The following is a 22,551-nucleotide window of genomic DNA, read 5'->3' as shown; positions in this document are numbered from 1 at the left end:
AGGACACTCGCATTGGGAGGTATCTATCGTGTGGGTGGTCTTGCACTGGCAGGGGGCAATTAAAAAAAAAATACTACTCTTACCCCCAACTGGAGTGCAAGCTCTATTAGCCCGCACCATTGATTGGGAATGATATTTTTTGGCAACAGGTGCCCTTTAATCCTTCTTCCAAACAAGCTTTAGGTTTAAAGCTGCAAATGTGTTTCTTAGTCTTAATTTTATTAGTTATATCAAAACAATTTGGATTAGGGTAAATTGTTGGACGTTGGCATAGTAGATTTCATTTCTATGAAGAAGCCAATAGCTAGAATACATTTTGCTTAGTTAACGGGCCCCAAAGTTTTTTACTTCCACTAAAAAATATGTTACACTGACCTTCGCAGGACTCTCCACCTAAGGAAAACATTCCATTGTCATGGTAGCCGTCTCTACATTCACAGTGGTACCAGCCGGGTAGGTTAATGCAGTTAGCACGGCTGTCACATTGAACAAAACCTTCAGTGCATTCATCAATGTCTAATCAGCAACAAGAAAAAAAAATTAGTTTGATGTATACATAACCTCTGAGCACTGTCTTGCTTGCAGTTTTAACTTACTCAGGGGTGACAGCACAGAACAAATAGTACTCTCGGTGTGACAGGTACGGGAGGTGAACAATACACTGCAGGGCATACTTAGATTTACATACAATTATTTCATTTTTAAAGACAGTTTCATGTATTATTTTTGCTATATGAAAACCACTCCCATTATTCTCAAGGCTATTGATGAAATTTAACATAAATGTTGTTTTCAATTTCACATATATAGTACTTTGCAGCCCTTTGCTGTGTGTGGTAACTCATATATTTTTTTTTGATTTGTGCTGATATCAGCAATGCCTCAGAAAACACAAGAAAGAACAGTACTCATTTATCCGGGGGCCTGGGAATTTAATTTTTTAATCCGAAAGACGTCCTTTTGCAACAAAATTTTTAATCTATCTCCACCCCTCCTGAGAGGTGGTACATGGTCAATGGCTATATATTTAAAAGTAGACAAAAGTAGACCATGCTCAAGAAAGTCTTTAGCCACTGGTCTGGTTGTTATACCAACCCAAAATGCAGTGCTGATTGTGGAACGGTGTGCATCCATACATATATATGACACAGACAAGACTCTATATTAAGGACATTAAGACAATTTTTGGGGAATGTAATAAATATTGGTAACAGAAAAACTATTTGCAATGCGAAAAGTTATGCCTTTGTGCGAACAAATTTTGCGTTGCGAGAATTTAATAAAGCTTTTGTAAACCTGGAAACTGTTTAGCGACCACTTCCGACAGTGGACGAAGTTTGCGCATTTTATATTTTTTGCCACTGTGCAGTAAATGTAATAAAACTTCTTCCTGACAAAAGTTGTTATATTTGTTTCAAAAGATTACCACACCTTCAAGCTCTTCTTAAAAATTATATTTCCGTAACTTGTCTATTAAAAAACATTTAAATATAAAATGAAACCAATAGGATTGTTTTGCCACCAATATGGATTCCTGCATCTTAGTTACTATAAAGTGCAAGTACTGTTTTTTTTAGTACAGAACAAGGGAAATACTTTTCTTTTTTTTTTAAAAAAAAAATTTTTGCTATAAATTTACTCTATAAAAGATGGCCCTCCTATATATAGATCCTGATGACGGCTCCAGGTGAGCCAAAACATGTTGATACACCATGCACCAATAAATAATGCTTTGATACCCGCTGTATGGCGTTCGCTGTGAGTGCTTTCATGGACTGTGAATAATAAGTATTGATTGGTTAGCACCCAGCAAGTGAATGGTGAGTGCCGATTATCTCTACGTATATATATATATGTAGGGACCCATAGGGTTAAAATGCCCCAATGGCTTTGAATCCCTACCCTTCCTCCTTTTCCCTAGTTGCTTGGCAAAAGTGTATCCCATGTATCTATTTTAAGTAGTTACATAATACAGTTATTGGCCAAGGGGTGTAATGACCACTTCCTAGCACAGGGACCAGGGAACCACGTGAACAAGGTTAGCTAGAGACAGGGTTATATCTGTCATAAACTCTCTAGGAGAGTAAGTTAGAGATTACAGATAGCAAGAACAGCTTTGTGCCCCATCAAGGATCTGTAGCAGGGAGTAGCTTCCCAAGGCTCCCTTTATTGCCTTTAGTGAAGGGACCCCAGTTGGATAAGGGCGTCAGGCTTAGACTCCTTCTCCCTGACCATTCCACTGGGTGGGATCCAGACCATTTAAAGGTATATCTGCCTGGCGATGTTCCTTACTGCTTGACTACAATGCCTATAGGAGTCACATTCCCCAGCTGTATCCTCCTTTGCCTGTCTCAGCACTGCTAATACTACATGTATATACCTCATGTCTGTAAGTAAACCCATGGGTCATTTGTCTAGAACAAATAAAATTGTTACTCCTTTGTTTCACCATAAGAACCTCCTGGCGTCCACTATTCCTATTTATACTGCACAGTAGCCTGAGAGTAGTAGTTACACTACACCGTTCCTGAAATCTTCCACTTAGCAAAGGCCCTAGGCTGAAGTGTCACATGTAACCCATGCTCTTATCACTAGCTGGACATTAACTACTTTTGGTCTGCCTAGTCCAAGTTATATATACCACATATATAAATCATATATATAAATCAAATTGCTTTCATTTCCCACGTCATACATCCGACGTTTCAGTCCACATAAGGGCCTTTTTCAAGGATCATGTGTATGACGTGTGAAATAAAAGCAATTTGATTTATCACAAAATGGATTTGTATATACTACTTTTGACTCTGCACTAAATTTATTTGAAGAAGTCCGGATTTGAGTGTGGCTGCATAGAACTGACATATATCATTATATACTGATATTTTAAGAATGACAGATGAAAATATTTATTTTGCATAATGGTCTAATTAACTTGTACTGTATATGTTAAAAATGCATTTAAAATGTTCATATATTACTGTCTCTTTGTGACATAAAATACAGAGACACAGTTGAATTGTGTTTTAAAAATAAAAGGAGAGAATGCAATAGGTGTTTTGTCAAATGTCATTTACTATCAGAGTGCATGCCATTTGTATTAGACTAAGAAGAAAACATCAGCCAGAATCATTTTACAGACTTAAAAAAGCACATTTCAGTGTGACAGAAATATAGTTTTGTTCTTCTCTACCCTTACCCTATACAGTACAGTATTCATAGTGTAGGGACCTATAGGATCTATTAGGCTCCTATAGAGTTAATCCCCTACCTTTGCTTAAGTTCTCTTTTCCCTTGTTATTGGGCCTAGCCCTTCTAACTGGTAAAGTGTAACATCCACACCTATTGGACAAAGAGTGTAATGACACTCCCCTGCCACACTGCTATATAGTGCTGTGTAGGGAGTGGCCTCTTCCTCTTTGGCTCCTGGTGTCTGTGCTGCTAGGTGTTTCCCATTGAGCCTGGGATCACCAAGGCCCCAGTAAAGCCATTTACCCCACAGGGACCTGTACCTTTGGTGCTGAAGTCGGGAACCAGGCAATCCCGTGAATGAGGATTAGCTATCATTAGGGCAGATTTGTAATAGTCTCTCTAAGAGAGAGAGATAGCCAGATTTAGGTAGCATGAGCAGTTCTGTGCTCCAACGAGGAGAATAGCAGGGAGTAGCCTCCCAAAGGCTTTTAAGGTGCCTTTAGTGTAAGGAACTCAGTGATAGGGAATTCAGTTTAGCAGAGCACTGCCTGACCCCTACTTGATCGATCCTGTTTCACTTTGGTCGCTGGTCTTTGGGAGTGAGATATTCTTCCTACTGTTTAACTTGAGGAGTGACATCTGTACATGCTGCATCATCATCAATGCTATCCTTTCTCCTCTGTGATGTGCTAACTCCTACTGCAACTCCTGCGTGAGTAAACCTGTGGTCAATTGCTTTTGCATATCTGTTGAGCTAAATAAACCATCTCACTTGTTTTCACTATCTAAGAACCTCCTGGCGTCCATTATTCTATCTTTCACACTAATTAGCCTGTGGGTTGTAGTTTTACACCATCTTAAAGGGGAAGCTTCCATTTAGCGAAGGCTCCGCCCTGAGTGTAGTTTCACAGTGTAACCCATGCTCATACACTAGCTGGACACCCTTAACCCCTAATTGGCGGGATAGGCCAGAAAAGCGTTACATTTTGGCGCCCAACGTGGGGCTCCGCCCCCAATCCAGGCTATATTTGTGTTTTTACAATTTTTGTGAAATTGTGCACTGTATCTTTAAATTTTGCTGACAGGCTGCCGGACCCATTAGGCAAAGGGCAGTCCTGCACGCACTTGCTATTTTTGGTGTGCGCATAGTAAGGCCGTGGGTTCGGGCTTGGTGGTTCTTCCCGTGTCCCATTATTCGCCTGCGCCACTAGTGCTTTCGCCAGGCGCATATTCGCTGGCGTTTTTGTTTTTGTGCGCTGTGAATTTTCGCTGGCGCCATTGGTGTCATCGCGAGATTTCGCAGGCGCCATTTTGTCCCTGCGCATACCCTTTGGCGCGCTTGGACTAGGCGGTTCCCTGACGTCACGTCACCGCCGCCATTTTGTGGAGGATTTCCTAGAGGACGGACGCATCTCTGTGAGCTCCAAACTCTGCACAGGCCTACACCCTTAGCGGCTGCTAAGGGAACTTGCCTTTTGCCTCCACTACAAAGCGATAACTGCTAAAGGCATACCGCTTCTTGCTGTGGATCTCTGGAATCAAAATCATCCATTTTCTCCAGGGTCCCAGCATATCATATTTGTCCTGCGGCTGCAGGTACACGCTGTTCACGAAACTCTCCAGCCCCTCACGTGTCCTAAACAAGGATGGCGGATCAAGGCTGGGATGGATGGCCTGACCCAGAGGCCCGAGAAGGACATATCACCTTTTCATTCCGCCCAAGCGTACCAGCCCCTTCACCTAACAGGTATGTCTGGAGGGGCACTTTTGGTGAAGATTTCCTCAGCCCTGGCTGTAATATTATGGTGCCATATTGCGGGGAGTGTGGGGCAGAATGTGGTGCTGCATTTAAGAGACTGACTCCCTCATGCAAGATGTGTGGGCGAAGCTGCTGGATGGGGCCCTTCATGAAAATGGAGGAATCCTCAGGGCCCATTATACTGGCTCCACCATTTCCTGTTGTATTGCCCGCTTCACCATTTTCTACTATACAGCCTATGGGGGCTACCATTACTTCCAAATCACCATCTTCTTCTCCTATCTCGGCCGAGCCTAAAGGGGAGGAATTGAAGGAAGTTACAGATTCCATGGGGGGTCTGAGTGTGGAACTTTCTACCAAGAAGACCTCTACAAATGGAAGGGGTCGCGGACGCGCCCCTCCCAAAGTGTTTGGAGAAAAACCACCTACCATGCTGACTGGTGTGGTTACCTCCGCCTCCTGCTCCTCTGAAGGGAACAGCTTTGAGTCCTTGCATTCTTCTCCTGACCCAGATTGGGGAGAAATGGATTTTGGACCGCTGCCTTCATCTTCTGCGTCCTCTAAAGAGGAATTGGTCACTTTCTTCGACAAACCCATGCCGCCTGCAGGGGACCCTGCTACTGATATTTCCTTTTGGGTTTCTCCTGGCCGTGCTGATCCCCAAAAGCAGCGTACGGTGTCGAGAATCCAGAGGATAATAAATATTCGGGTGTTTGATCAATGGGGCTACTACATGCCATATGCCCCTGAGTTCGTTTATGACGAAGTGGAGAAACACCTTGACGAATGGGTTTATGGAGAGTTAATCCGAAGGGAGAAGATTGGATCAGGAGGGCTGTTTCAGAAAAATGCTTCCAAGGGGGAGCGTGACTTTTCCTTTTTGAGCAATGTGGTCCATGAATGGTGGTATGGCCGCACTGTGCTGAAGCATTTTGTGAAAAGTTGTGGAAAATTCCAAGAAGATAAGCAGTTTAGCTTAATGGAGAGAGTTTCCAATGGGGGTCGTGTGGAGAAGCCCCACCCCAATTATTACCTGTCCTACAAGGATACCGTGGCAAAGTCCTGCCTTGGAAGGGAGCACCACCAGCCATCCCCTAGGGGGGTGTGAGGTTTCCTGCCTATACATATGGTTTCCTGCAGGTTGTTACAGGTCAAGGGACTCCTGTTTGAGAGCCTGATTTGTCTGCTGTTCGTCTAGATTGATGCCCGATTATTGGGGCCTTCTTCAAAGAAGTCGTCTAGATTGATGCCCCTGTTTGGGCCTTTTTCATTTGTTTGTTCACCATTTTCAGTTGCTGGACTTATGGACATTGTCCAGGACCACTTGTAAATAGTTGGGTTCATGAGACAAAGACTGCTGAGCCCCCACCAAAACTCTTCTACCTCTAACTACTCGCTGAGTAGCACCTTTATTCTTTGCCTTACTACTCCCCAAGTGGCTCTCAGTAACTTTGTACACTTGGGTAGGGGGGGGGTGTGATATGGAATAAAGCTTTTGGTTATGGTGGGGTCATGTAACTCAACTGCACTGAAAATGTGTGTTCATATGTGAAAAGAAATATATGCTAATTTTTCTTTTCAGCCAAGCTTGTGCCTGGACCTCCTGATACACTATGGATGGTTCACGTATCGTAAGTTAAGTGCCTGAGTGTCCTTAAGGGTTCTCATGAAATGTAATAAAGTTATGTAACTGATGTTATTTTGCACTGAAACTTACTCAATACAGTATTGCATTTTTGCTCTTTACTGTTCTTTTCTCCACAGTACCCATTGTTACCAGGTATTCCTCAGGAGGGGATACCAGAAGAGTGATGTTCAATGGTATTGTTGGTTTGCACTTGTATATTCACTTTGTTACTATTGTGTCTATATCATTTCACCATTGTCGGGACGAAATGGATTTTTCCCCCGGGTGTATGTAGGGACCTATAGGATCTATTAGGCTCCTATAGAGTTAATCCCCTACCTTTGCTTAAGTTCTCTTTTCCCTTGTTATTGGGCCTAGCCCTTCTAACTGGTAAAGTGTAACATCCACACCTATTGGACAAAGAGTGTAATGACACTCCCCTGCCACACTGCTATATAGTGCTGTGTAGGGAGTGGCCTCTTCCTCTTTGGCTCCTGGTGTCTGTGCTGCTAGGTGTTTCCCATTGAGCCTGGGATCACCAAGGCCCCAGTAAAGCCATTTACCCCAAAGGGACCTGTACCTTTGGTGCTGAAGTCGGGAACCAGGCAATCCCGTGAATGAGGATTAGCTATCATTAGGGCAGATTTGTAATAGTCTCTCTAAGAGAGAGAGATAGCCAGATTTAGGTAGCATGAGCAGTTCTGTGCTCCAACGAGGAGAATAGCAGGGAGTAGCCTCCCAAAGGCTTTTAAGGTGCCTTTAGTGTAAGGAACTCAGTGATAGGGAATTCAGTTTAGCAGAGCACTGCCTGACCCCTACTTGATCGATCCTGTTTCACTTTGGTCGCTGGTCTTTGGGAGTGAGATATTCTTCCTACTGTTTAACTTGAGGAGTGACATCTGTACATGCTGCATCATCATCAATGCTATCCTTTCTCCTCTGTGATGTGCTAACTCCTACTGCAACTCCTGCGTGAGTAAACCTGTGGTCAATTGCTTTTGCATATCTGTTGAGCTAAATAAACCATCTCACTTGTTTTCACTATCTAAGAACCTCCTGGCGTCCATTATTCTATCTTTCACACTAATTAGCCTGTGGGTTGTAGTTTTACACCATCTTAAAGGGGAAGCTTCCATTTAGCGAAGGCTCCGCCCTGAGTGTAGTTTCACAGTGTAACCCATGCTCATACACTAGCTGGACACCCTTAACCCCTAATTGGCGGGATAGGCCAGAAAAGCGTTACAATAGCATACACTGTTACTGCATACAGTATCATAGCATAGAGATTCCATAATCACATAATGTATACAGATCACAGAGCTCTATTACTGCATACAATACACATATCAACATGCAACATTACTGCATACAATATACAGTATATACCATAGGGGAATACAGGTATACAGGTATGGGTTCTCTTATAAGGAAACTTAATATCCAAAAGCTCCAATTTACAGGAATTTTTCCTAAAATGTTCTATTTTAAGCAAATTCTTTAAATTCTTTAAACTTGTCTCTTTTTTTCTTTGTAATAATGAAACAATACCATGTATTTGATCCAAACTGAGCTTTATGTCGTTATTAGGGATGCACCAAACCCACTATTTTGGGATTCAGCCTAATCCTGAATCCTTTGTGAAATATTTGACCAAATACCAAACCAAACCCAAATCCTAATTTGCATGTGCAAAGGAAGGGAGAAAGAGAAGTTAAAGATTCTTTTACTTCCTTATTTTTTTTGATGAAAGTCACATGATTTTAAGGATTCGAATTTGGTTCGGCCAGGCGCGAGTATTCGAATCCTGCTAACAAGGGCGAATCCTGGCCAAATAATGAACCTAGTCCAGGATTTGGTGCATCCCTAGTAGGTATAGTGATCCAAATTATGGAAAACCCCTTAATCTGGAAAACCAGAGGTCCCAAACATTGATAATATTTCTGATAGCTGAAGATAGCATAGGAATATTTTAAAGTATATGAAGGGTCGGATTTGGCGAATGGGAAACCGGAAAACAACCCAGTGGGCTCTTACTGACCCAGACCCGCTCCCTGCTGGAATCTCTGGGCGCTCCATTTAAACTCCCCTGATTGTGGCCATAAAAGAAAAGTCAAAGGTACTGTACATGCCGCAGAGAGGTGAACCCCAGTCCAACCTTGAACATATGCTATGTACAGTTGTACTGCAGCTATGAGAGAAATCACACAGCCTGATTATTGATAACTTATAAATCTGTGACACGACCTTCAGTGTGCAATATAGTCCATGAAGCAATGAGCAAGACAAACAACCATATAACTGCTTTGTAATCATTATTTATGTTTATGGAAATACAATTTACCATGCTAAAGAGCTGAAAAATCTTACCGTTCCCGCTCACTGAATATGAATTTCCTTTAATGCTGTATATTAACTATATTTTCTTGTGTATTTCTTATAATAGGACAGTTACAAACTTGATATTAACATAAGGCCAAACAAGCAGTTGTGATCAGTCTTTACAACCATTTACATAAATAACTGTACCAGTGATAGGTTTACAATTGATAAAATGTACTGGGTTTCAAGACAGTATGGGTAGGTTACTGTTGATGGCAAAATATACACATATCACAAAATATACAATATCACACATTCAAATCCCCAAATAGTAATGCCTGGCAGGGCATAAACCTTAATGCAGTGGAGCAGAATGAGGAGATAGATACTATACATATGAAAGGTTACTTGAACCTGGTCCAACAAAAGGTTAACCTATTATACCAATGTTTCAATAAATAAGTACCCTATTATGTGTTAATACAGCTCATCCCATTCTTATCTTGACTTGGGGCGCTGTTAGGTCCAGTGCCTAGGATGGCCACCAGAACTAAATACATTGCTGATCTTAGGTGGGCCTGTGACTAGCTGAAAGATTAAAAAGTAGGTGAGCCTGCATTATAAGTGCAGAGTATGTGAAGAGAGGAGATGATGAGAAAAGTATTTCTTATGGAATAATAACATTTCAGATGTTTATTTTTTATGAAGGGACCAGATAAGATTGAAAGATTTCTTGATTTCTCAGCCATTAGGACATTCATTCCCAGATAAGAAGGTTAGAGTGTAGGTTTTTTAAAGGTGCAAAAAACAGAAATGTAATTGTTACAATGGCCACAGAAAACGTATTGCCATGTTATGTTATGTTGAAAATTTCATGTTTTTGTTTCACATATCAGAGCTACCATTGCCCATCTATCAAGCATATCTGAACTCACACATCAGTTTCCACTTTAACCAGAAGTCCTTGCTGGAATAGATTGTAATTGTCAAGTGACACCAAGGCTTGTTTAGCTTAGCTGTCATACTGAGAGTTCCTTTATAAAAGGTGACACAAGTGCTTATCTCCGCAAATAACACACACAGCTGTTGCTAGTCTCATACCCTTCATTAACTAACCATTCACGTTCACTCATTGGTAGCACTATATCTTGCATTCCAACAATATTGTCATTGGACTTCCTACACTGAATGAAAGAAATCTAAAAAAAAAAAAAAAGTTGAAATCAAATAATTCTTCAAAACAAACCCATTGATATTGCCACTAGAGGATTTCTGGCAGTGGCAAAGGGGTGATCCAGCATGCTGTATATTACGCTACTCTCTGATTTCCATATGCACTTACTTATTCACGCAATTCTACTGGAATGAAAAAACAGGCGTAATAGCCTAAACTGCCTTTGCAACTTCGGCTATATATATCGGCTTCAACTATAAGATGCATATATTTTTTCACTGACGATTTACACTTATCCCAGTAGAGGCATAAGATATTTTTCTTTGTTTAGAAGGAATGCTTGAACTGTGTGCACTTGAAATCTCTTGATACAGCGAATAACTGGATAAACAACCAACATTTCGGTAAACAAAGCAGATGTATTACCGTGTCAGCACTTCATCTATAATAAAGAAATACTCAGATCTCTTTCCCTTCGCTAAAATAAAACAAAAGTGTTTTACATAAAACAGCATGGATACAAATCATGAAAGATCAGTAGAAATAATGAAATGTACTGCACTGCTTTTTTGGGTGGAATTCTAAAGGTAACTGCTCCTACACCTATAAACAAGAACGGCACATTGTGCATTGTTTTAATATTTCCTACAAACAATGTTTGCTTTTCATAGTTAAATATTTAATTCTGAATCAGCTTTGTATTACTTGTGTTGGCAAAACAACAGAGCAGGTAGGAAAAAAGTGGCGTGTGACAGTTCCCCACTATAATGGGCTGATTTAGGAAGTTTTGAGCTTTTAAATTCTAGAAATAATGAAATTGTTGTGGATGTAGATATCCTCTTCTGCCAAAACTGATCTAACTGGAAGCCTGCATGCTGGATGTGGCCTTTCTAAAGATTGTAATGGTATATGGGACACCAAATATCAAACCCAGCTCTTTAGTTGTCCAGAGCTTTCAAGTCACATGACTTTAAGGGGGTTATTTACGAAAACTCGAATTTATCTCTTTTTTTTCTTAAATCAGGCTGCCATCCATGATTTTAACATATTTATCAATACAATAACTCAAAAAAATTAATAAAGACTAAATAAAATTGAGTACATTTTTTCGGGTTATCACCCGAAAACCCTGAGTTTTTTGGATTATCAGGTGAAACCTAATGCAGATCACAAAATCTTCAAATTGTAAAAGGGACATCTGCCATTGACTTCTACATGACCTTGACAGGATTAAGATGCCAGATTTTGGATTCTGACTTTTTTCGAGTTCTTTTTCCTCTAAAAGTTCGAGTTTTCCCCTTTAAAACCTCGCCCAGAAAAAATCAAGTTTTAGTAAATAACACCCTAACTGTTCAGATTTGGTTTGAATCTGGTAAACTGTGTGGGATTCATATAAAACCCTAAGCGAATACCTTATTTGGGGTATCCCAGTTCTTTTGTACAAACTCATTTTATTACAGTCTATATAGAAGTTATTTGTCTTCTAAGCTGGACACTGCTGCCTTAAGGTATTCACTAGAATTGTGGATGAATATCTGGGTCTCATTTTTCGCTGAAGTATAGGGAGAGGGATCCACCCAGGAAATGTATGGCTGCCAGGAAAATGCACTCAAGGTATTGTAAGGGAAGTATCCTATAGGAGCACTTCATATTACTGTAGTATTATAGTATGATAAAGAACACTTAAAGCTACCCCAGTAGCAAGGAACTTTGAGAATTTTTGTTATAAACATCTGCTGGCAGTGACTGCTTAGGTGTAGAATTCAATAATATCAGCATACCAAAGCATTGCCCTATAGACTTACAATTTACGAAATTAAATGCCATCAACTCAATATGTTGCCTCCTCATCGGAGGAATTGCGAGGACATAGTCATATCTAATTAAAAGACTATTATGCTCCCATAAAAATGGTTCCAACATATGTCAGATTGTAATTAAAAGTACTTTAAATGTATTTCCATGTGGCAATGCTCTGTGCTTTCATATACAACATATACTTGAATTTCTTTTAAAGAAAATACCACAACTTGACACTCACATTGTAATATTTAGAATTTGTTAATGTAATACTATAAATGAGTTTCTATGCTGTGAATTGAGCATTTGCTTCTTACATAAATCAGTCAAACTCAATTACTTTGCCACAATTCATGGTACTCTAAAGAAATGCAATCTACCTCCAACAAAACACATGATAAGAGATGTTTTGGTCTCAGTCCCTCTAATGTTTAATCAGCTTTGGAGGCTCTTCACATGTCTCTGTCATTTCATCTGAGAAGATACTTAATAAACATCATCCACAGCCTCCATTATTTCAATTGACCTTTGCTCCCTTTGTTCTTATGGGGGGAGCCAATTATTTAAAGTCTGTTCAATCATTTTTATGTTTTGAATTTATAATCTATAAAACCTTTGAAAGCGATCAATAAAGTGATTTGGATATAGGAATGATGACTGAGTTTTTTATGTAATTTGGAGCACATGCATAAAGCTACTAAAAGTATTTAAATATTTTTTTAAAAACCCATGAAGGCTTTTTGATGAATTTAAAATGTATGCTGTCTTAGATATTATCAAGTACAAGGTGTGATCTAATTATCACAACGAAAAGCCAAATCATAAAAAATGAAGTGCTTGTTTAATGGCAAGGCCTTATTTTGGAGTATTCTACATAATAGGTTTCTGGATACCAGAATAACTGCAATAGATGCACAAATGATTTGGATATATTAACATCAACTGTGTTTAATAGATATGGAATTTTAAACGACACCGATTTTATTTCTACAAATTCTTGAAATTATTTCATATTGTAAAGGTAATGCGTTTTATTTAATAATCATGCTGTACCAATGTACACCAATGTAGACGTGCAGGCTTACAATAAAGGCCCATTTTTAGAACATCTTATTATTCCTTAAATTGCTTTTAAAGTAATTTGTGCAAAATACCATTTTTTCTACATGTACCACTTAAATGGTAGATTCTATAAGAATAAAATAATGGTTATTACTTACCAAATGATTTAGTTTGTAAGAATCATAAACCCACAGAATTTTCCAAGAGTTCATTTTTACATCCATAACTGCCATTGGCTGGAAAAAGAGCAATGTTTAATATGGGACACTATATGAGTCTTACTGAAGCTGCTCATAAAGAGGAGCAATACCACTTTGCCCAGGTCACCAGATGATTGGGGGGATTTGGCATTCACCTGGGGCCTGTTCAAAGCCATTAGCAACAGACAGCATTCCCAGGCCAAGGTGTCCTTGCCTCATAGCATAGGTTAATGTAGATGAAGTTTACTGTGTTTATGAGTAAGATCCATCTAAGATGGTGGCAGTTGCGTGTCATTACTACATAAAAGGCAATTAGGTAAAGCTTGTGCAAAATTTCCCTCCATATAATTCTATGTTTTTAATCATTAACATCTCTGTCCCACTGGAGTTTCAAAACACAACTATATAATGTGTTGTTTTCTTCAGGAGCCAACAAACCTACTAGTATGTTTTAAATAGTGTAAAGAGCTCAAAGTAGTTTTATGCTGCATTAAAGCTGTTGTGTTTCATATTATCAGTGATGTTGGGGTTTATCCTTAGTAAAAGTCTATGTAACCCTTTTGGTTTAACTAAGAAAATATTGCACCTCACTGGCATATTATATATATTTTCTCTACTACTTCATATCACTTTTGGAAATATATATTTTTAGAGAACAGGGATTTCAATGTTCTCTTTTCGAAAGCAACATGTTACAATATTTTTCTGCCTATAGCCTTGGTTTCATTCTCAAGGTCAGAATTTCTCAGATACAATGAAATATAGTTGCTTTGCATTGACTTGCTTCACTGGAGCTGTCACATATGTCTCTATGTTCAGAAATCAGCGCTGATATGGCTTTAACAAGGCTATATTTTATTCAATTTGTGATATATCAATTATTGAAGTATTACTAGTGAAATTTGGATGTTATGTGACTGTAATGCATATTTCTTCATTAAAACAGTTGGATTGTTATCTCTCTGCATGCTCCATATCATTAGACAGATAATAAGAATCTTAACACAAGGAAATTGCATGACATTAAAAATATTATATTTTTTCCTTTGAGTTTGAAAAACTGAGATGTTTTGCACAGTTCCCTGGGATTGAGACTGTATAAATGTAAAAGGAAAACAGAATGAGAACACTGCAAAGGATGGTTGGGTAACAACTGTGCCCTGACTTAAATTGGGCATAGAAGTTGGCCTTTGACATGTAGTAGTTATAGAAGCTGGCCCCTGATTTAAAGTGACCATTGGCTACAGCCAATATTGCAGAGAAATCAAAGTCATATCATGGTTGAGGAATCCTAATATAAGGGTTAAATTTAACTTAATGGAAAATGATCCCAATAAATAGAGGGATGTCTTTAAGCAAGTAACTTTGAGTTGCTTCTCATTGTAGGGTCACATTCACATTACAGACTTAATCAGGTGATATGTGGTTCACATTCAATAGGTTGTGCTAGTTCTATGCAAAATGGACAAACTGATTTCTATCAAACAAATTGATGGGCTTTGTTTTCTCACTGTAATCATCCATTGTTTTATGGGAGAACAACTATTAAGGATATAAATTGCTAGTGTATTTTTAAATCCTATTTGCATAACTTTTCATTTATTCACATTCAAACTTTTCTGCTATTTAGCCCCCATATTATCATTGTGTCAAGATTTTATTCAGATGTATTGCATATTGTTTTGTTGCAGCAAATAATAAGTAATTGTTTCCTCCTTTGTGTCATTAATGAGCAAATGAAATAAATGCGGAGCCCAGTACAAAACCTTGCATAGAACAGTAGGTGAATCCACCATTGACTAGTACTCTGTTCTCTTTCCATGTACAGTAGTACCACCAAAACAACAGTCCTCCATTTATGTTTGTGAAGAGTCTCATTCATCCAAGTCATGGTATATCTATAGAAATAAGTCAAATCAACTGAACTTGCTGTGTTTTTTCCTTGAAGACGTATCACCAGTCATCCAACTGGCTTTCTCAATTCAGAATAACTTGTAAATAAGATCTTTTTCGGTAATATATCCTCTGGAATGTTGCTCCAATCAGCATAATCTGTTTATCATAATCCACAAGGATAAAGTTAGGTGTTTATTGTATTAACATGATCGGAGCTTTGAGGTGTTATTAAACCTTCCAGGGAGAGGTGCCAAAAACAGCATTGTATGTGGCAGACAATAGATGTTGCATCCCCTCGCCTCTATTCATACATATTTTTTCAGTTTTTACATATATGGCCTTTTTAACACCTTTTGAGCCAGTCACTCTCCCAGTCTAGAATCTGGATTTGGTAGTCCTGACCAGAGGAGCTGGATGTTCTGTGCCATAGGCTGTTGCTGGGTTTAAAGCAGATAGGGATGTGATGTTTATTAAAAATCCTTCTAAGTTTTTCCGACAACCCAGCTACATATGGGAGGACCAAGTTCTTTCTCCTGTCCTGTTTTCCACCTTCACCGGTAGTCTTGGTGTTATCGATTCTCTTTCTACTGGTTTTCACAAAGGCCCAATCTGGACGTCTTTAGGGCCTCTCTGAGATGTTTCATCTCTTTCAACTTAGCCTCTGTGCTGATGGGGATCTTGTCTGCTCTTTGATGTAGAGTTTTGATAACCCCCCAGTTTGTGATCTAGTGGATGGTGGGAGTCAAACAGCAGGTACTGGTCCTTGTGGGTTGGTTTGCTATAGACCTCTATTTCTATCTTTCCACCTCTCTGACCAAGCAGTCCAAAAAAGTCAGTGTGTTATATTGCACATCTTCACGTGTAAACCTGATGTTGTTGTCTGCGGTGTTGATGTGTTCAGTGAAAGTCTGTACCTCCTATGTGTGTATTTTATCCCATGTGTCATCCACATATCGGAACCAATGACTGGGAGTGATTTCTTTGAAGCTATCCAGGTCCTTTCTTTCCACTTCCTCCATGTACAGGTTTGCTACAATGGGCAAAACTGGCAATCCCATGGTGCAGACATGTTTCTGCCTGTAGAACTTATCCTTGTACTTGAAATAGGTGATATTTAGGCATAGGTCCAGTAAGGAACATACTTGCTCTGGGTTAAGCTTTGTTCTGATGTCTTTAAGCAACCATTTTCTCACTGTTTCAACTGCCTCTGCGGTGGAAATGCACATAAAAAGAGAGTTAACATCACAGTATACCATGGTTTCTTCTGAATATGATGCTATGTATTTCGAACCAAAGGGGCTAGGATGTTGGCTAGGTAATTTGCCATGTTGTAGGTCACAGAGTTAATGCTGCTGACAATAGGTGTATCTTAGAGAGTCCATATACATGGAGGTGTTTCCCCTGGGTAGAGGTGATGATATGTGGCCCGATCAATAGCTTTGTCTTCCTTCAGCTGTTTTAAGATGTCTATGACATTTTTCTTGTAGCTGTTGGTTGGGTCTGTTCTTAGGGCTTCATATGTCCTGTTTAACTTAGAAGTGTGGTCACCTTTGCATGGTAGTCTGATGTATTAAGTACAACTGTGCATCTTCCTTTTTCCACGGGCAGGATGGTGATATTTGAGTCCTTTTTGAGGGATGCCAGTGCTTCCTTTCCTGTGACGTCAGGTTTGAAGGAGGTGGTTTAGCACTGGCTAGGGCTGCAGACACTTTGAGGCAAATTTGTTCAGCCTCATTTCGTGGTACTTTGTTGTTATGGATTGAGGCTTCAGTGGCTGCGATAATATCTACCACAGGGATGGTTTTTGGAGCAATTGCATAGTTAAACCTTTGGCTAGGACCTCCATCTCTTGCTGGGTAAGAGCACAGACAGATTCTTTACCTACTTTTCTTTGTGTTCCTGTGTCCCAGTTCGTTCTTTTCTCCTCCTGCTAAAACAATCAACACCTAACTTCATGATATCCTTGCGGATTATGATAAACAGATTATGCTGATTGGAGCAACATTCCAGAGGATAAATACCCGAAAAAAGATCTTGTTTACAAGTTATTCTGAATTGAGAAAGCCAGTTGGATGACTGGTGAAACGTCTTCAAGGAAAAAACACAGCAAGTCTAGTTGGTTTGACTTATTTCTACAGATAGTCCTCCATTTAGGTGGCCTTGGCCTTTAAACCTTCATAGGTTTGGAATGTCCCACAAAAGCAACATTTGCCCTTTATTGGGTTTGGACCGGCTCATAGGGTCAGCAGGGGAAAATTTCTGGTGAGCCCTGATCTGGAGGGGCCCCACCTGCTCCCCGACTAGAAATTGGTTTTCTCATTTGTAAGGAGCATAAAAAATTTAAAGATGACCATTGGTTCCATTGTGTAATGCATGGTCATCTTTTTTTGCAGAGGTTTCAGCTAGGCAGAGCGTTATCAGCAGAATGGTGGACCCCTGAGGGGAGGTTCTCTGATGGGTCCCAAGTACCCCATTTCAAAAATGCTGCATGCAGTATGTTCCAACTGTGCTACTGAAAACCAGTTTAAATGCTGGCAAATGGTGGAGGTGATAGCACAGCAGGCAGGGGAATGGAATTTACTGTGTGTTTATATTACTTATGGCCATCTTAACAACACATATATTTATAGGTTATTTATAGTATCTGTCAAGTCCTGTACAAATTATGTTTATAATAAAATTCATATCCCTGCCAGAAGGTATAAATTAGATAAAGGAATGCTCAGAGGAAGCTCTTTTGCAAATCTATCTATAAAAGCAAAAACATCTTGCATTTTATTGCGCAATAAATGGAAATGGTTTTCTTCACATTTGTGATAAAGCCAAAACAAAAAACAGCAGAAGTTTTATCAACTTGCCTTTGATGCGTTTTTTCAAATAAAACATTTGTTAATGTAAATAGTTCTTCATATGTAAGGTAGTTCTCATCTGAAACACTTTAATACCCTGATCAAGACAGGATACCATATTCATAGCACAACCTCTAACAGGAATGCAAAGTAACAAACTGCCTGAATGTGTTTAAAAAGGCTTTAGTTCCTCACATTTTTATGCAATCTTTTTGTTCAACCCACTGTATTAAAGCTGACAGTCTGCAGTTCAACTGCATCTGAGTTGTTTCATTTAAAATTTATTGTGGTAATGTACAGAACCAAAATTAGAAAAAAAAAGTTGTCTGTCCAACGTTTCAGTTCCTCTATGGAACTTCATCAGGGAAAAAAATATATATATCTAAATTCTCTGTGCCAGTAACATCAAATGTTATAGATTATCACAGAAGATGCTTGGTGTAGTCAAGATTAACGCAATTATATCATATGCCGAGGGGAAAGAGGTAACACTCTAGGTCAGGGGTCCCCAACATTTTTTACCTGTGAGCCACATTCAAATATATTAAAGAGTTGTCGAGCAACACAAACCTGAAAAAGTCCCTTGAGTGCCAAACAAGGGCTGTGATTGGCTATTTGGTAGCCCCTATGTGGACTGGCAGCCTACAGGAGGCTCTACCTGGCACTATACTTAGTTTTTATTCAATTAAAACTTGCTTTCCAGCTTGGGATTCAAAAATAAGCACCTGATTTGAGGACCCTGAGAGCAACATCCAAGGGTTTGGAGATCACCATGTTGCTCATGCGCTACTGGTTGGGGATCACTGCTCTAGGTAATCCGCTAGGTAGAAGGGCAAGAAGTAATTTTCTTATAATTATTCCATAGAGATATAGTGATAAATTATTTTAATTTTACAAAGGAGTTAGGGGTAAATACATGCACCAAAAGCAAATAATTTTTTTAACCATTTAATTATTTTAATCACATACTTATTTGATTAAAATGGAGTCTTCCCATAATGTGGAGCTTTCTAGATTATGGGTTTCTGGATAACAGATATACAGATCATGCATGGTGTCATTATACTACAAAAACTAGTTCTTCAAGTATATGAGAAGTACTTAATATACTGTACTAGTTCAAGACTTTGCTGTTTTCTGCCAACCAGAGGCACACTGGCAGTGTTTCCCCTTCTCTTCTCTTTTTTTACCCTGAAGAAACTTTATTCCACATAAAAGTTCCCTAATCACTGTATCACAACTCATCTGCATTTATTAGAACAGAATTGTTTAGTAACATGCCCTTTGGGCATTACTGCCATTCGGGAAGTTTAATAAACAGCTGACAGCAAAGGGAGAAGATAAAGCAATAAACATTTCCTTTTAAACAATATGTTTCATCCAAATCTAATATGTTTTCTGTGAGCTCTTCTGCATCTGACTTTTTACACCATTATACTCAGTGGTACTTGAAATTTAACCGAACGTAGCAGAACAATAAGTAGATCAACTTTAAAAAGCAGCACTTAAATGGCATGACTTCTATTGCATATTATATAGTTACAACGAATTTGCAAATTTTTCGAAAAACTCCAAAAAGTAACAGTTTGGCTACAGGATTAATAATAAAACACAAATACAATTGAAGAATACTAAGCATAAAAAGAAGCAACCAAGGAACAATAATCCAAACAAACTAAAATATTAATAACAATGTATTCTTCCTGGAAAATCAAAATGAAAGCATAGCATGAAGATAAACAAAGTACATGTATGGGACCTATTATCCAGAATGCTCAGGACCTGGGGCTTTCCGGATAATGGATCTTTCTGTAATTTGGATCTTCATACCTTTAGTCTACTAGAAAATCATGTAAACATTAAATAAACCCAATAAGATGGTTTTGCTTCCAGTAACGATTAATTATATCTTAGTTGCGATCAAGTACAAGCTACTGTTTTATTATTACAGAGAAAAAGGAATTAAAAATGTTGATTATTTGGATAAAAGGGAGTCTATGGGAGATGGCCTTTCCGTAATTCGGAGCTTTCTGGATAATGGGTTTCCGGTTAACGGATCTCATACCTGTACATTACTATACAACTAAAAACATAAAATCACTGTTCTTTCGCCAGTATACAACCATAATGTATTCTGTAAAATGCATTGCTCTCTTCCAGATACTTCTTTCAATAACAATTACTTTTGCAAATAATTGTAAAAACACTGAACATTTTTTAATTAATGTATGCATATACATAATGTAAGTTGCTTAGAATCACATTTCATATATTTTATTGCTCAAAATGGTATTTATCTTTCTTATTATCTGGGTGGAGCTACCCTTTAAACCTTTTGCAGCTAGAAATTAGCAATGAGGTTCATTTTAAATTAAATATCATATACTGGAGTTTGATAATTTTGGGTTGCAATTAAATATAAGTTGTCAGACATACAAGGATCTGAAATGTTTTCAAAAACATAGCTGTAACTGAGATGTATTTATGTCAGCCTGCAGGGGTCCAGTTGAAAAGCCTTTAACATATAGTTATAATGAAAATGGGGGATTCATTTCTCATTCCAAATAAAGTATATAAATATAGATAGAAACATAAATCTTTAAGAATTTAGCCACTTAAACATATCCATTTGACACAATCCTGACATAAGAAGGTTATTTGCAAAGTGCAGTGTGCAGTTTCTGAGGCCATTCCCCATGTTTTTATCCACAATTCAGCCTTTCCCTCACAATTCCATCATCATTGTGGGTGCATGTGAATTTGCAACCACCACAATTGCATTGGATGCATTAAAACGTGTGCATCTACCATTGTTTTGCCCTTGAACATCAGACGCAGTTGTTGGCATGGCATCAGGTATTGACACAGCTGGTCACAGAAACCTAGAGTGGCATCAATAGACAGATAGGACAGGCACATGTGTTTGGTGCAAATACATGCAAGGAGCATCATAAATATGTGCAGCATTTGCATGCATTCTTGTGTGACAGCAGTTGAAGCTGCAATCTTAAATGAGCCTTAAATGAGTTTTATATGGAAGACCTGGGCAAAATTGCATCACATATAGATCAACCAAGTTGCCCAATTTAGCTCATTTCAACTGAACTGACAGACTTTCATTTCATAGGTGGAGAACCTGCATTTTTCAGAAACTTCCACATTTATAACATAAAAGAGATTGTGAAGATGTTTTTTTCTTCAAATCACATTTGATCAACTTGCATGAAATTAATGTGGTGGACATTGGATTTAAATATTACATTTTTTTTTTCACTTAATGCTTTTGCTTTGTAATCAGCAATATAAAAACAGAATCTTGTTCTTGATAAATACACATTAATGGCAAAATAACTAATTTTAATGGGTTTTTGAAAGTTTTACTTAGTTGCCTTACAGCCAGCGTCCTAACCCCCACAGTGGCAGGCCCTCCACAAAAAATCTTTGAAGGGGCCGGCATGCACTGCCACCAACCCATCCTGCCACCCGCTTGCTCAGTGGCACATTTTCCATGGCTACAGAGGAAGCTGATCCCTCGGGCCCCCTGCGCACTTTGCTTCATCTATAGCTATGCCACTGCTGGTCGTCAGACTTTTCAGTTCCTTTGGAGGTCCAACATTTGGTCAGGGCCCCACTTAGCTCATAACAAGGAAACCAGTATTGAAAACCATTGGTGTCATTTAGGCATGATTTAAGAGGGATGCAATATTTGCTGTAAAGTATATAATAGTTTTGCGTTACTTGCTCAGACATCATGAACATTCCAATTTCCTCACCTGACTCACAGCTGGGTCCTGTAAAGCCTTGTGGGCATGCACAAATATTAGGAGCTATGCAGGTACCTCCATTTCTGCAGCCATCCTTACAGAAAGCTTTAGCCAGAGAAACAAAGATACAAAAAACTGTTATCATTCAACCATATCTTTGATTTTTGTATCACATTTTAGCTAATATTTTTTTTACTAAACTCTTATCAATGTCACACTACCAATCAGCAGGTACTATTTACTGGTCAGCTGCTGGCAAACGTAAGACCTTTTATTAAATTATACTGTAATTGTTTTCAATTGTTATAGATGTAGGAGATGAAAGCTTAGCAGAGCCTCTTTAGCTTTGATTTTCATGCTGTACTAACCATGTCAAAGCTGCTCTTTGGAGTACATTCTAGGACAGACATCCTTGACAAAATATCATTGTTTTTGGAATAAAACAATCGCAACAAAAAGGAGAAATTAAAAATTGACATTGAAAAGAAAATTGTTAAGGGAGCAAGATGAAATATAAATAAATAAATAAATAAAAAACAGAAGATAATATGTGTATATTAGCTGAATTATAGCTTACCCTTGCAGTCAGTGCCATTTCCTGTATATCCAGGCTGGCACACACAGTTGTGCCCTCCCACTGTGTTAAAACACATTGCATTTTCATCACAGCTATGTTGGTTGGTTGCACACTCGTTATGCTCTGGAAAACATGAATCACAATGACTATTTACTTTTACTGCTAAACAATAAGGGGATTCCTAAACTGCTACTGTATCATTTTTACATTAACATAGTTCCTCTGGTTCCTAGCAAGTAAGTTGATAGTAAACAATACAAAATGTGCGTTATTAAGTAGCATAGCATGTTATTATTAATAATTATTTAAGTATCCATAATGAGAACTGAGAT

The 22,551-nt window shown here is 38.6% G+C and overlaps 1 protein-coding gene across 1 annotated transcript in view; it reads right to left on the bottom strand.

Annotated features, from left to right (window-relative positions):
- The window catches only part of nell2.L (neural EGFL like 2 L homeolog), a 127,787-nt gene that overhangs the window by 13,801 nt on the left and 91,435 nt on the right, over positions 1-22,551 (bottom strand). The window contains 3 exon segments of the mRNA NM_001086890.1: positions 376-516; positions 21,652-21,747; positions 22,220-22,342. Coding sequence (NP_001080359.1) covers positions 376-516; positions 21,652-21,747; positions 22,220-22,342 — 360 coding nt within the window.

The sequence above is a fragment of the Xenopus laevis genome, chromosome 3L (genome assembly GCF_017654675.1).
Source record: "Xenopus laevis strain J_2021 chromosome 3L, Xenopus_laevis_v10.1, whole genome shotgun sequence".
Lineage (NCBI taxonomy): Eukaryota > Metazoa > Chordata > Amphibia > Anura > Pipidae > Xenopus > Xenopus laevis.
This window is presented reverse-complemented; position numbering and strand designations above follow the sequence as displayed.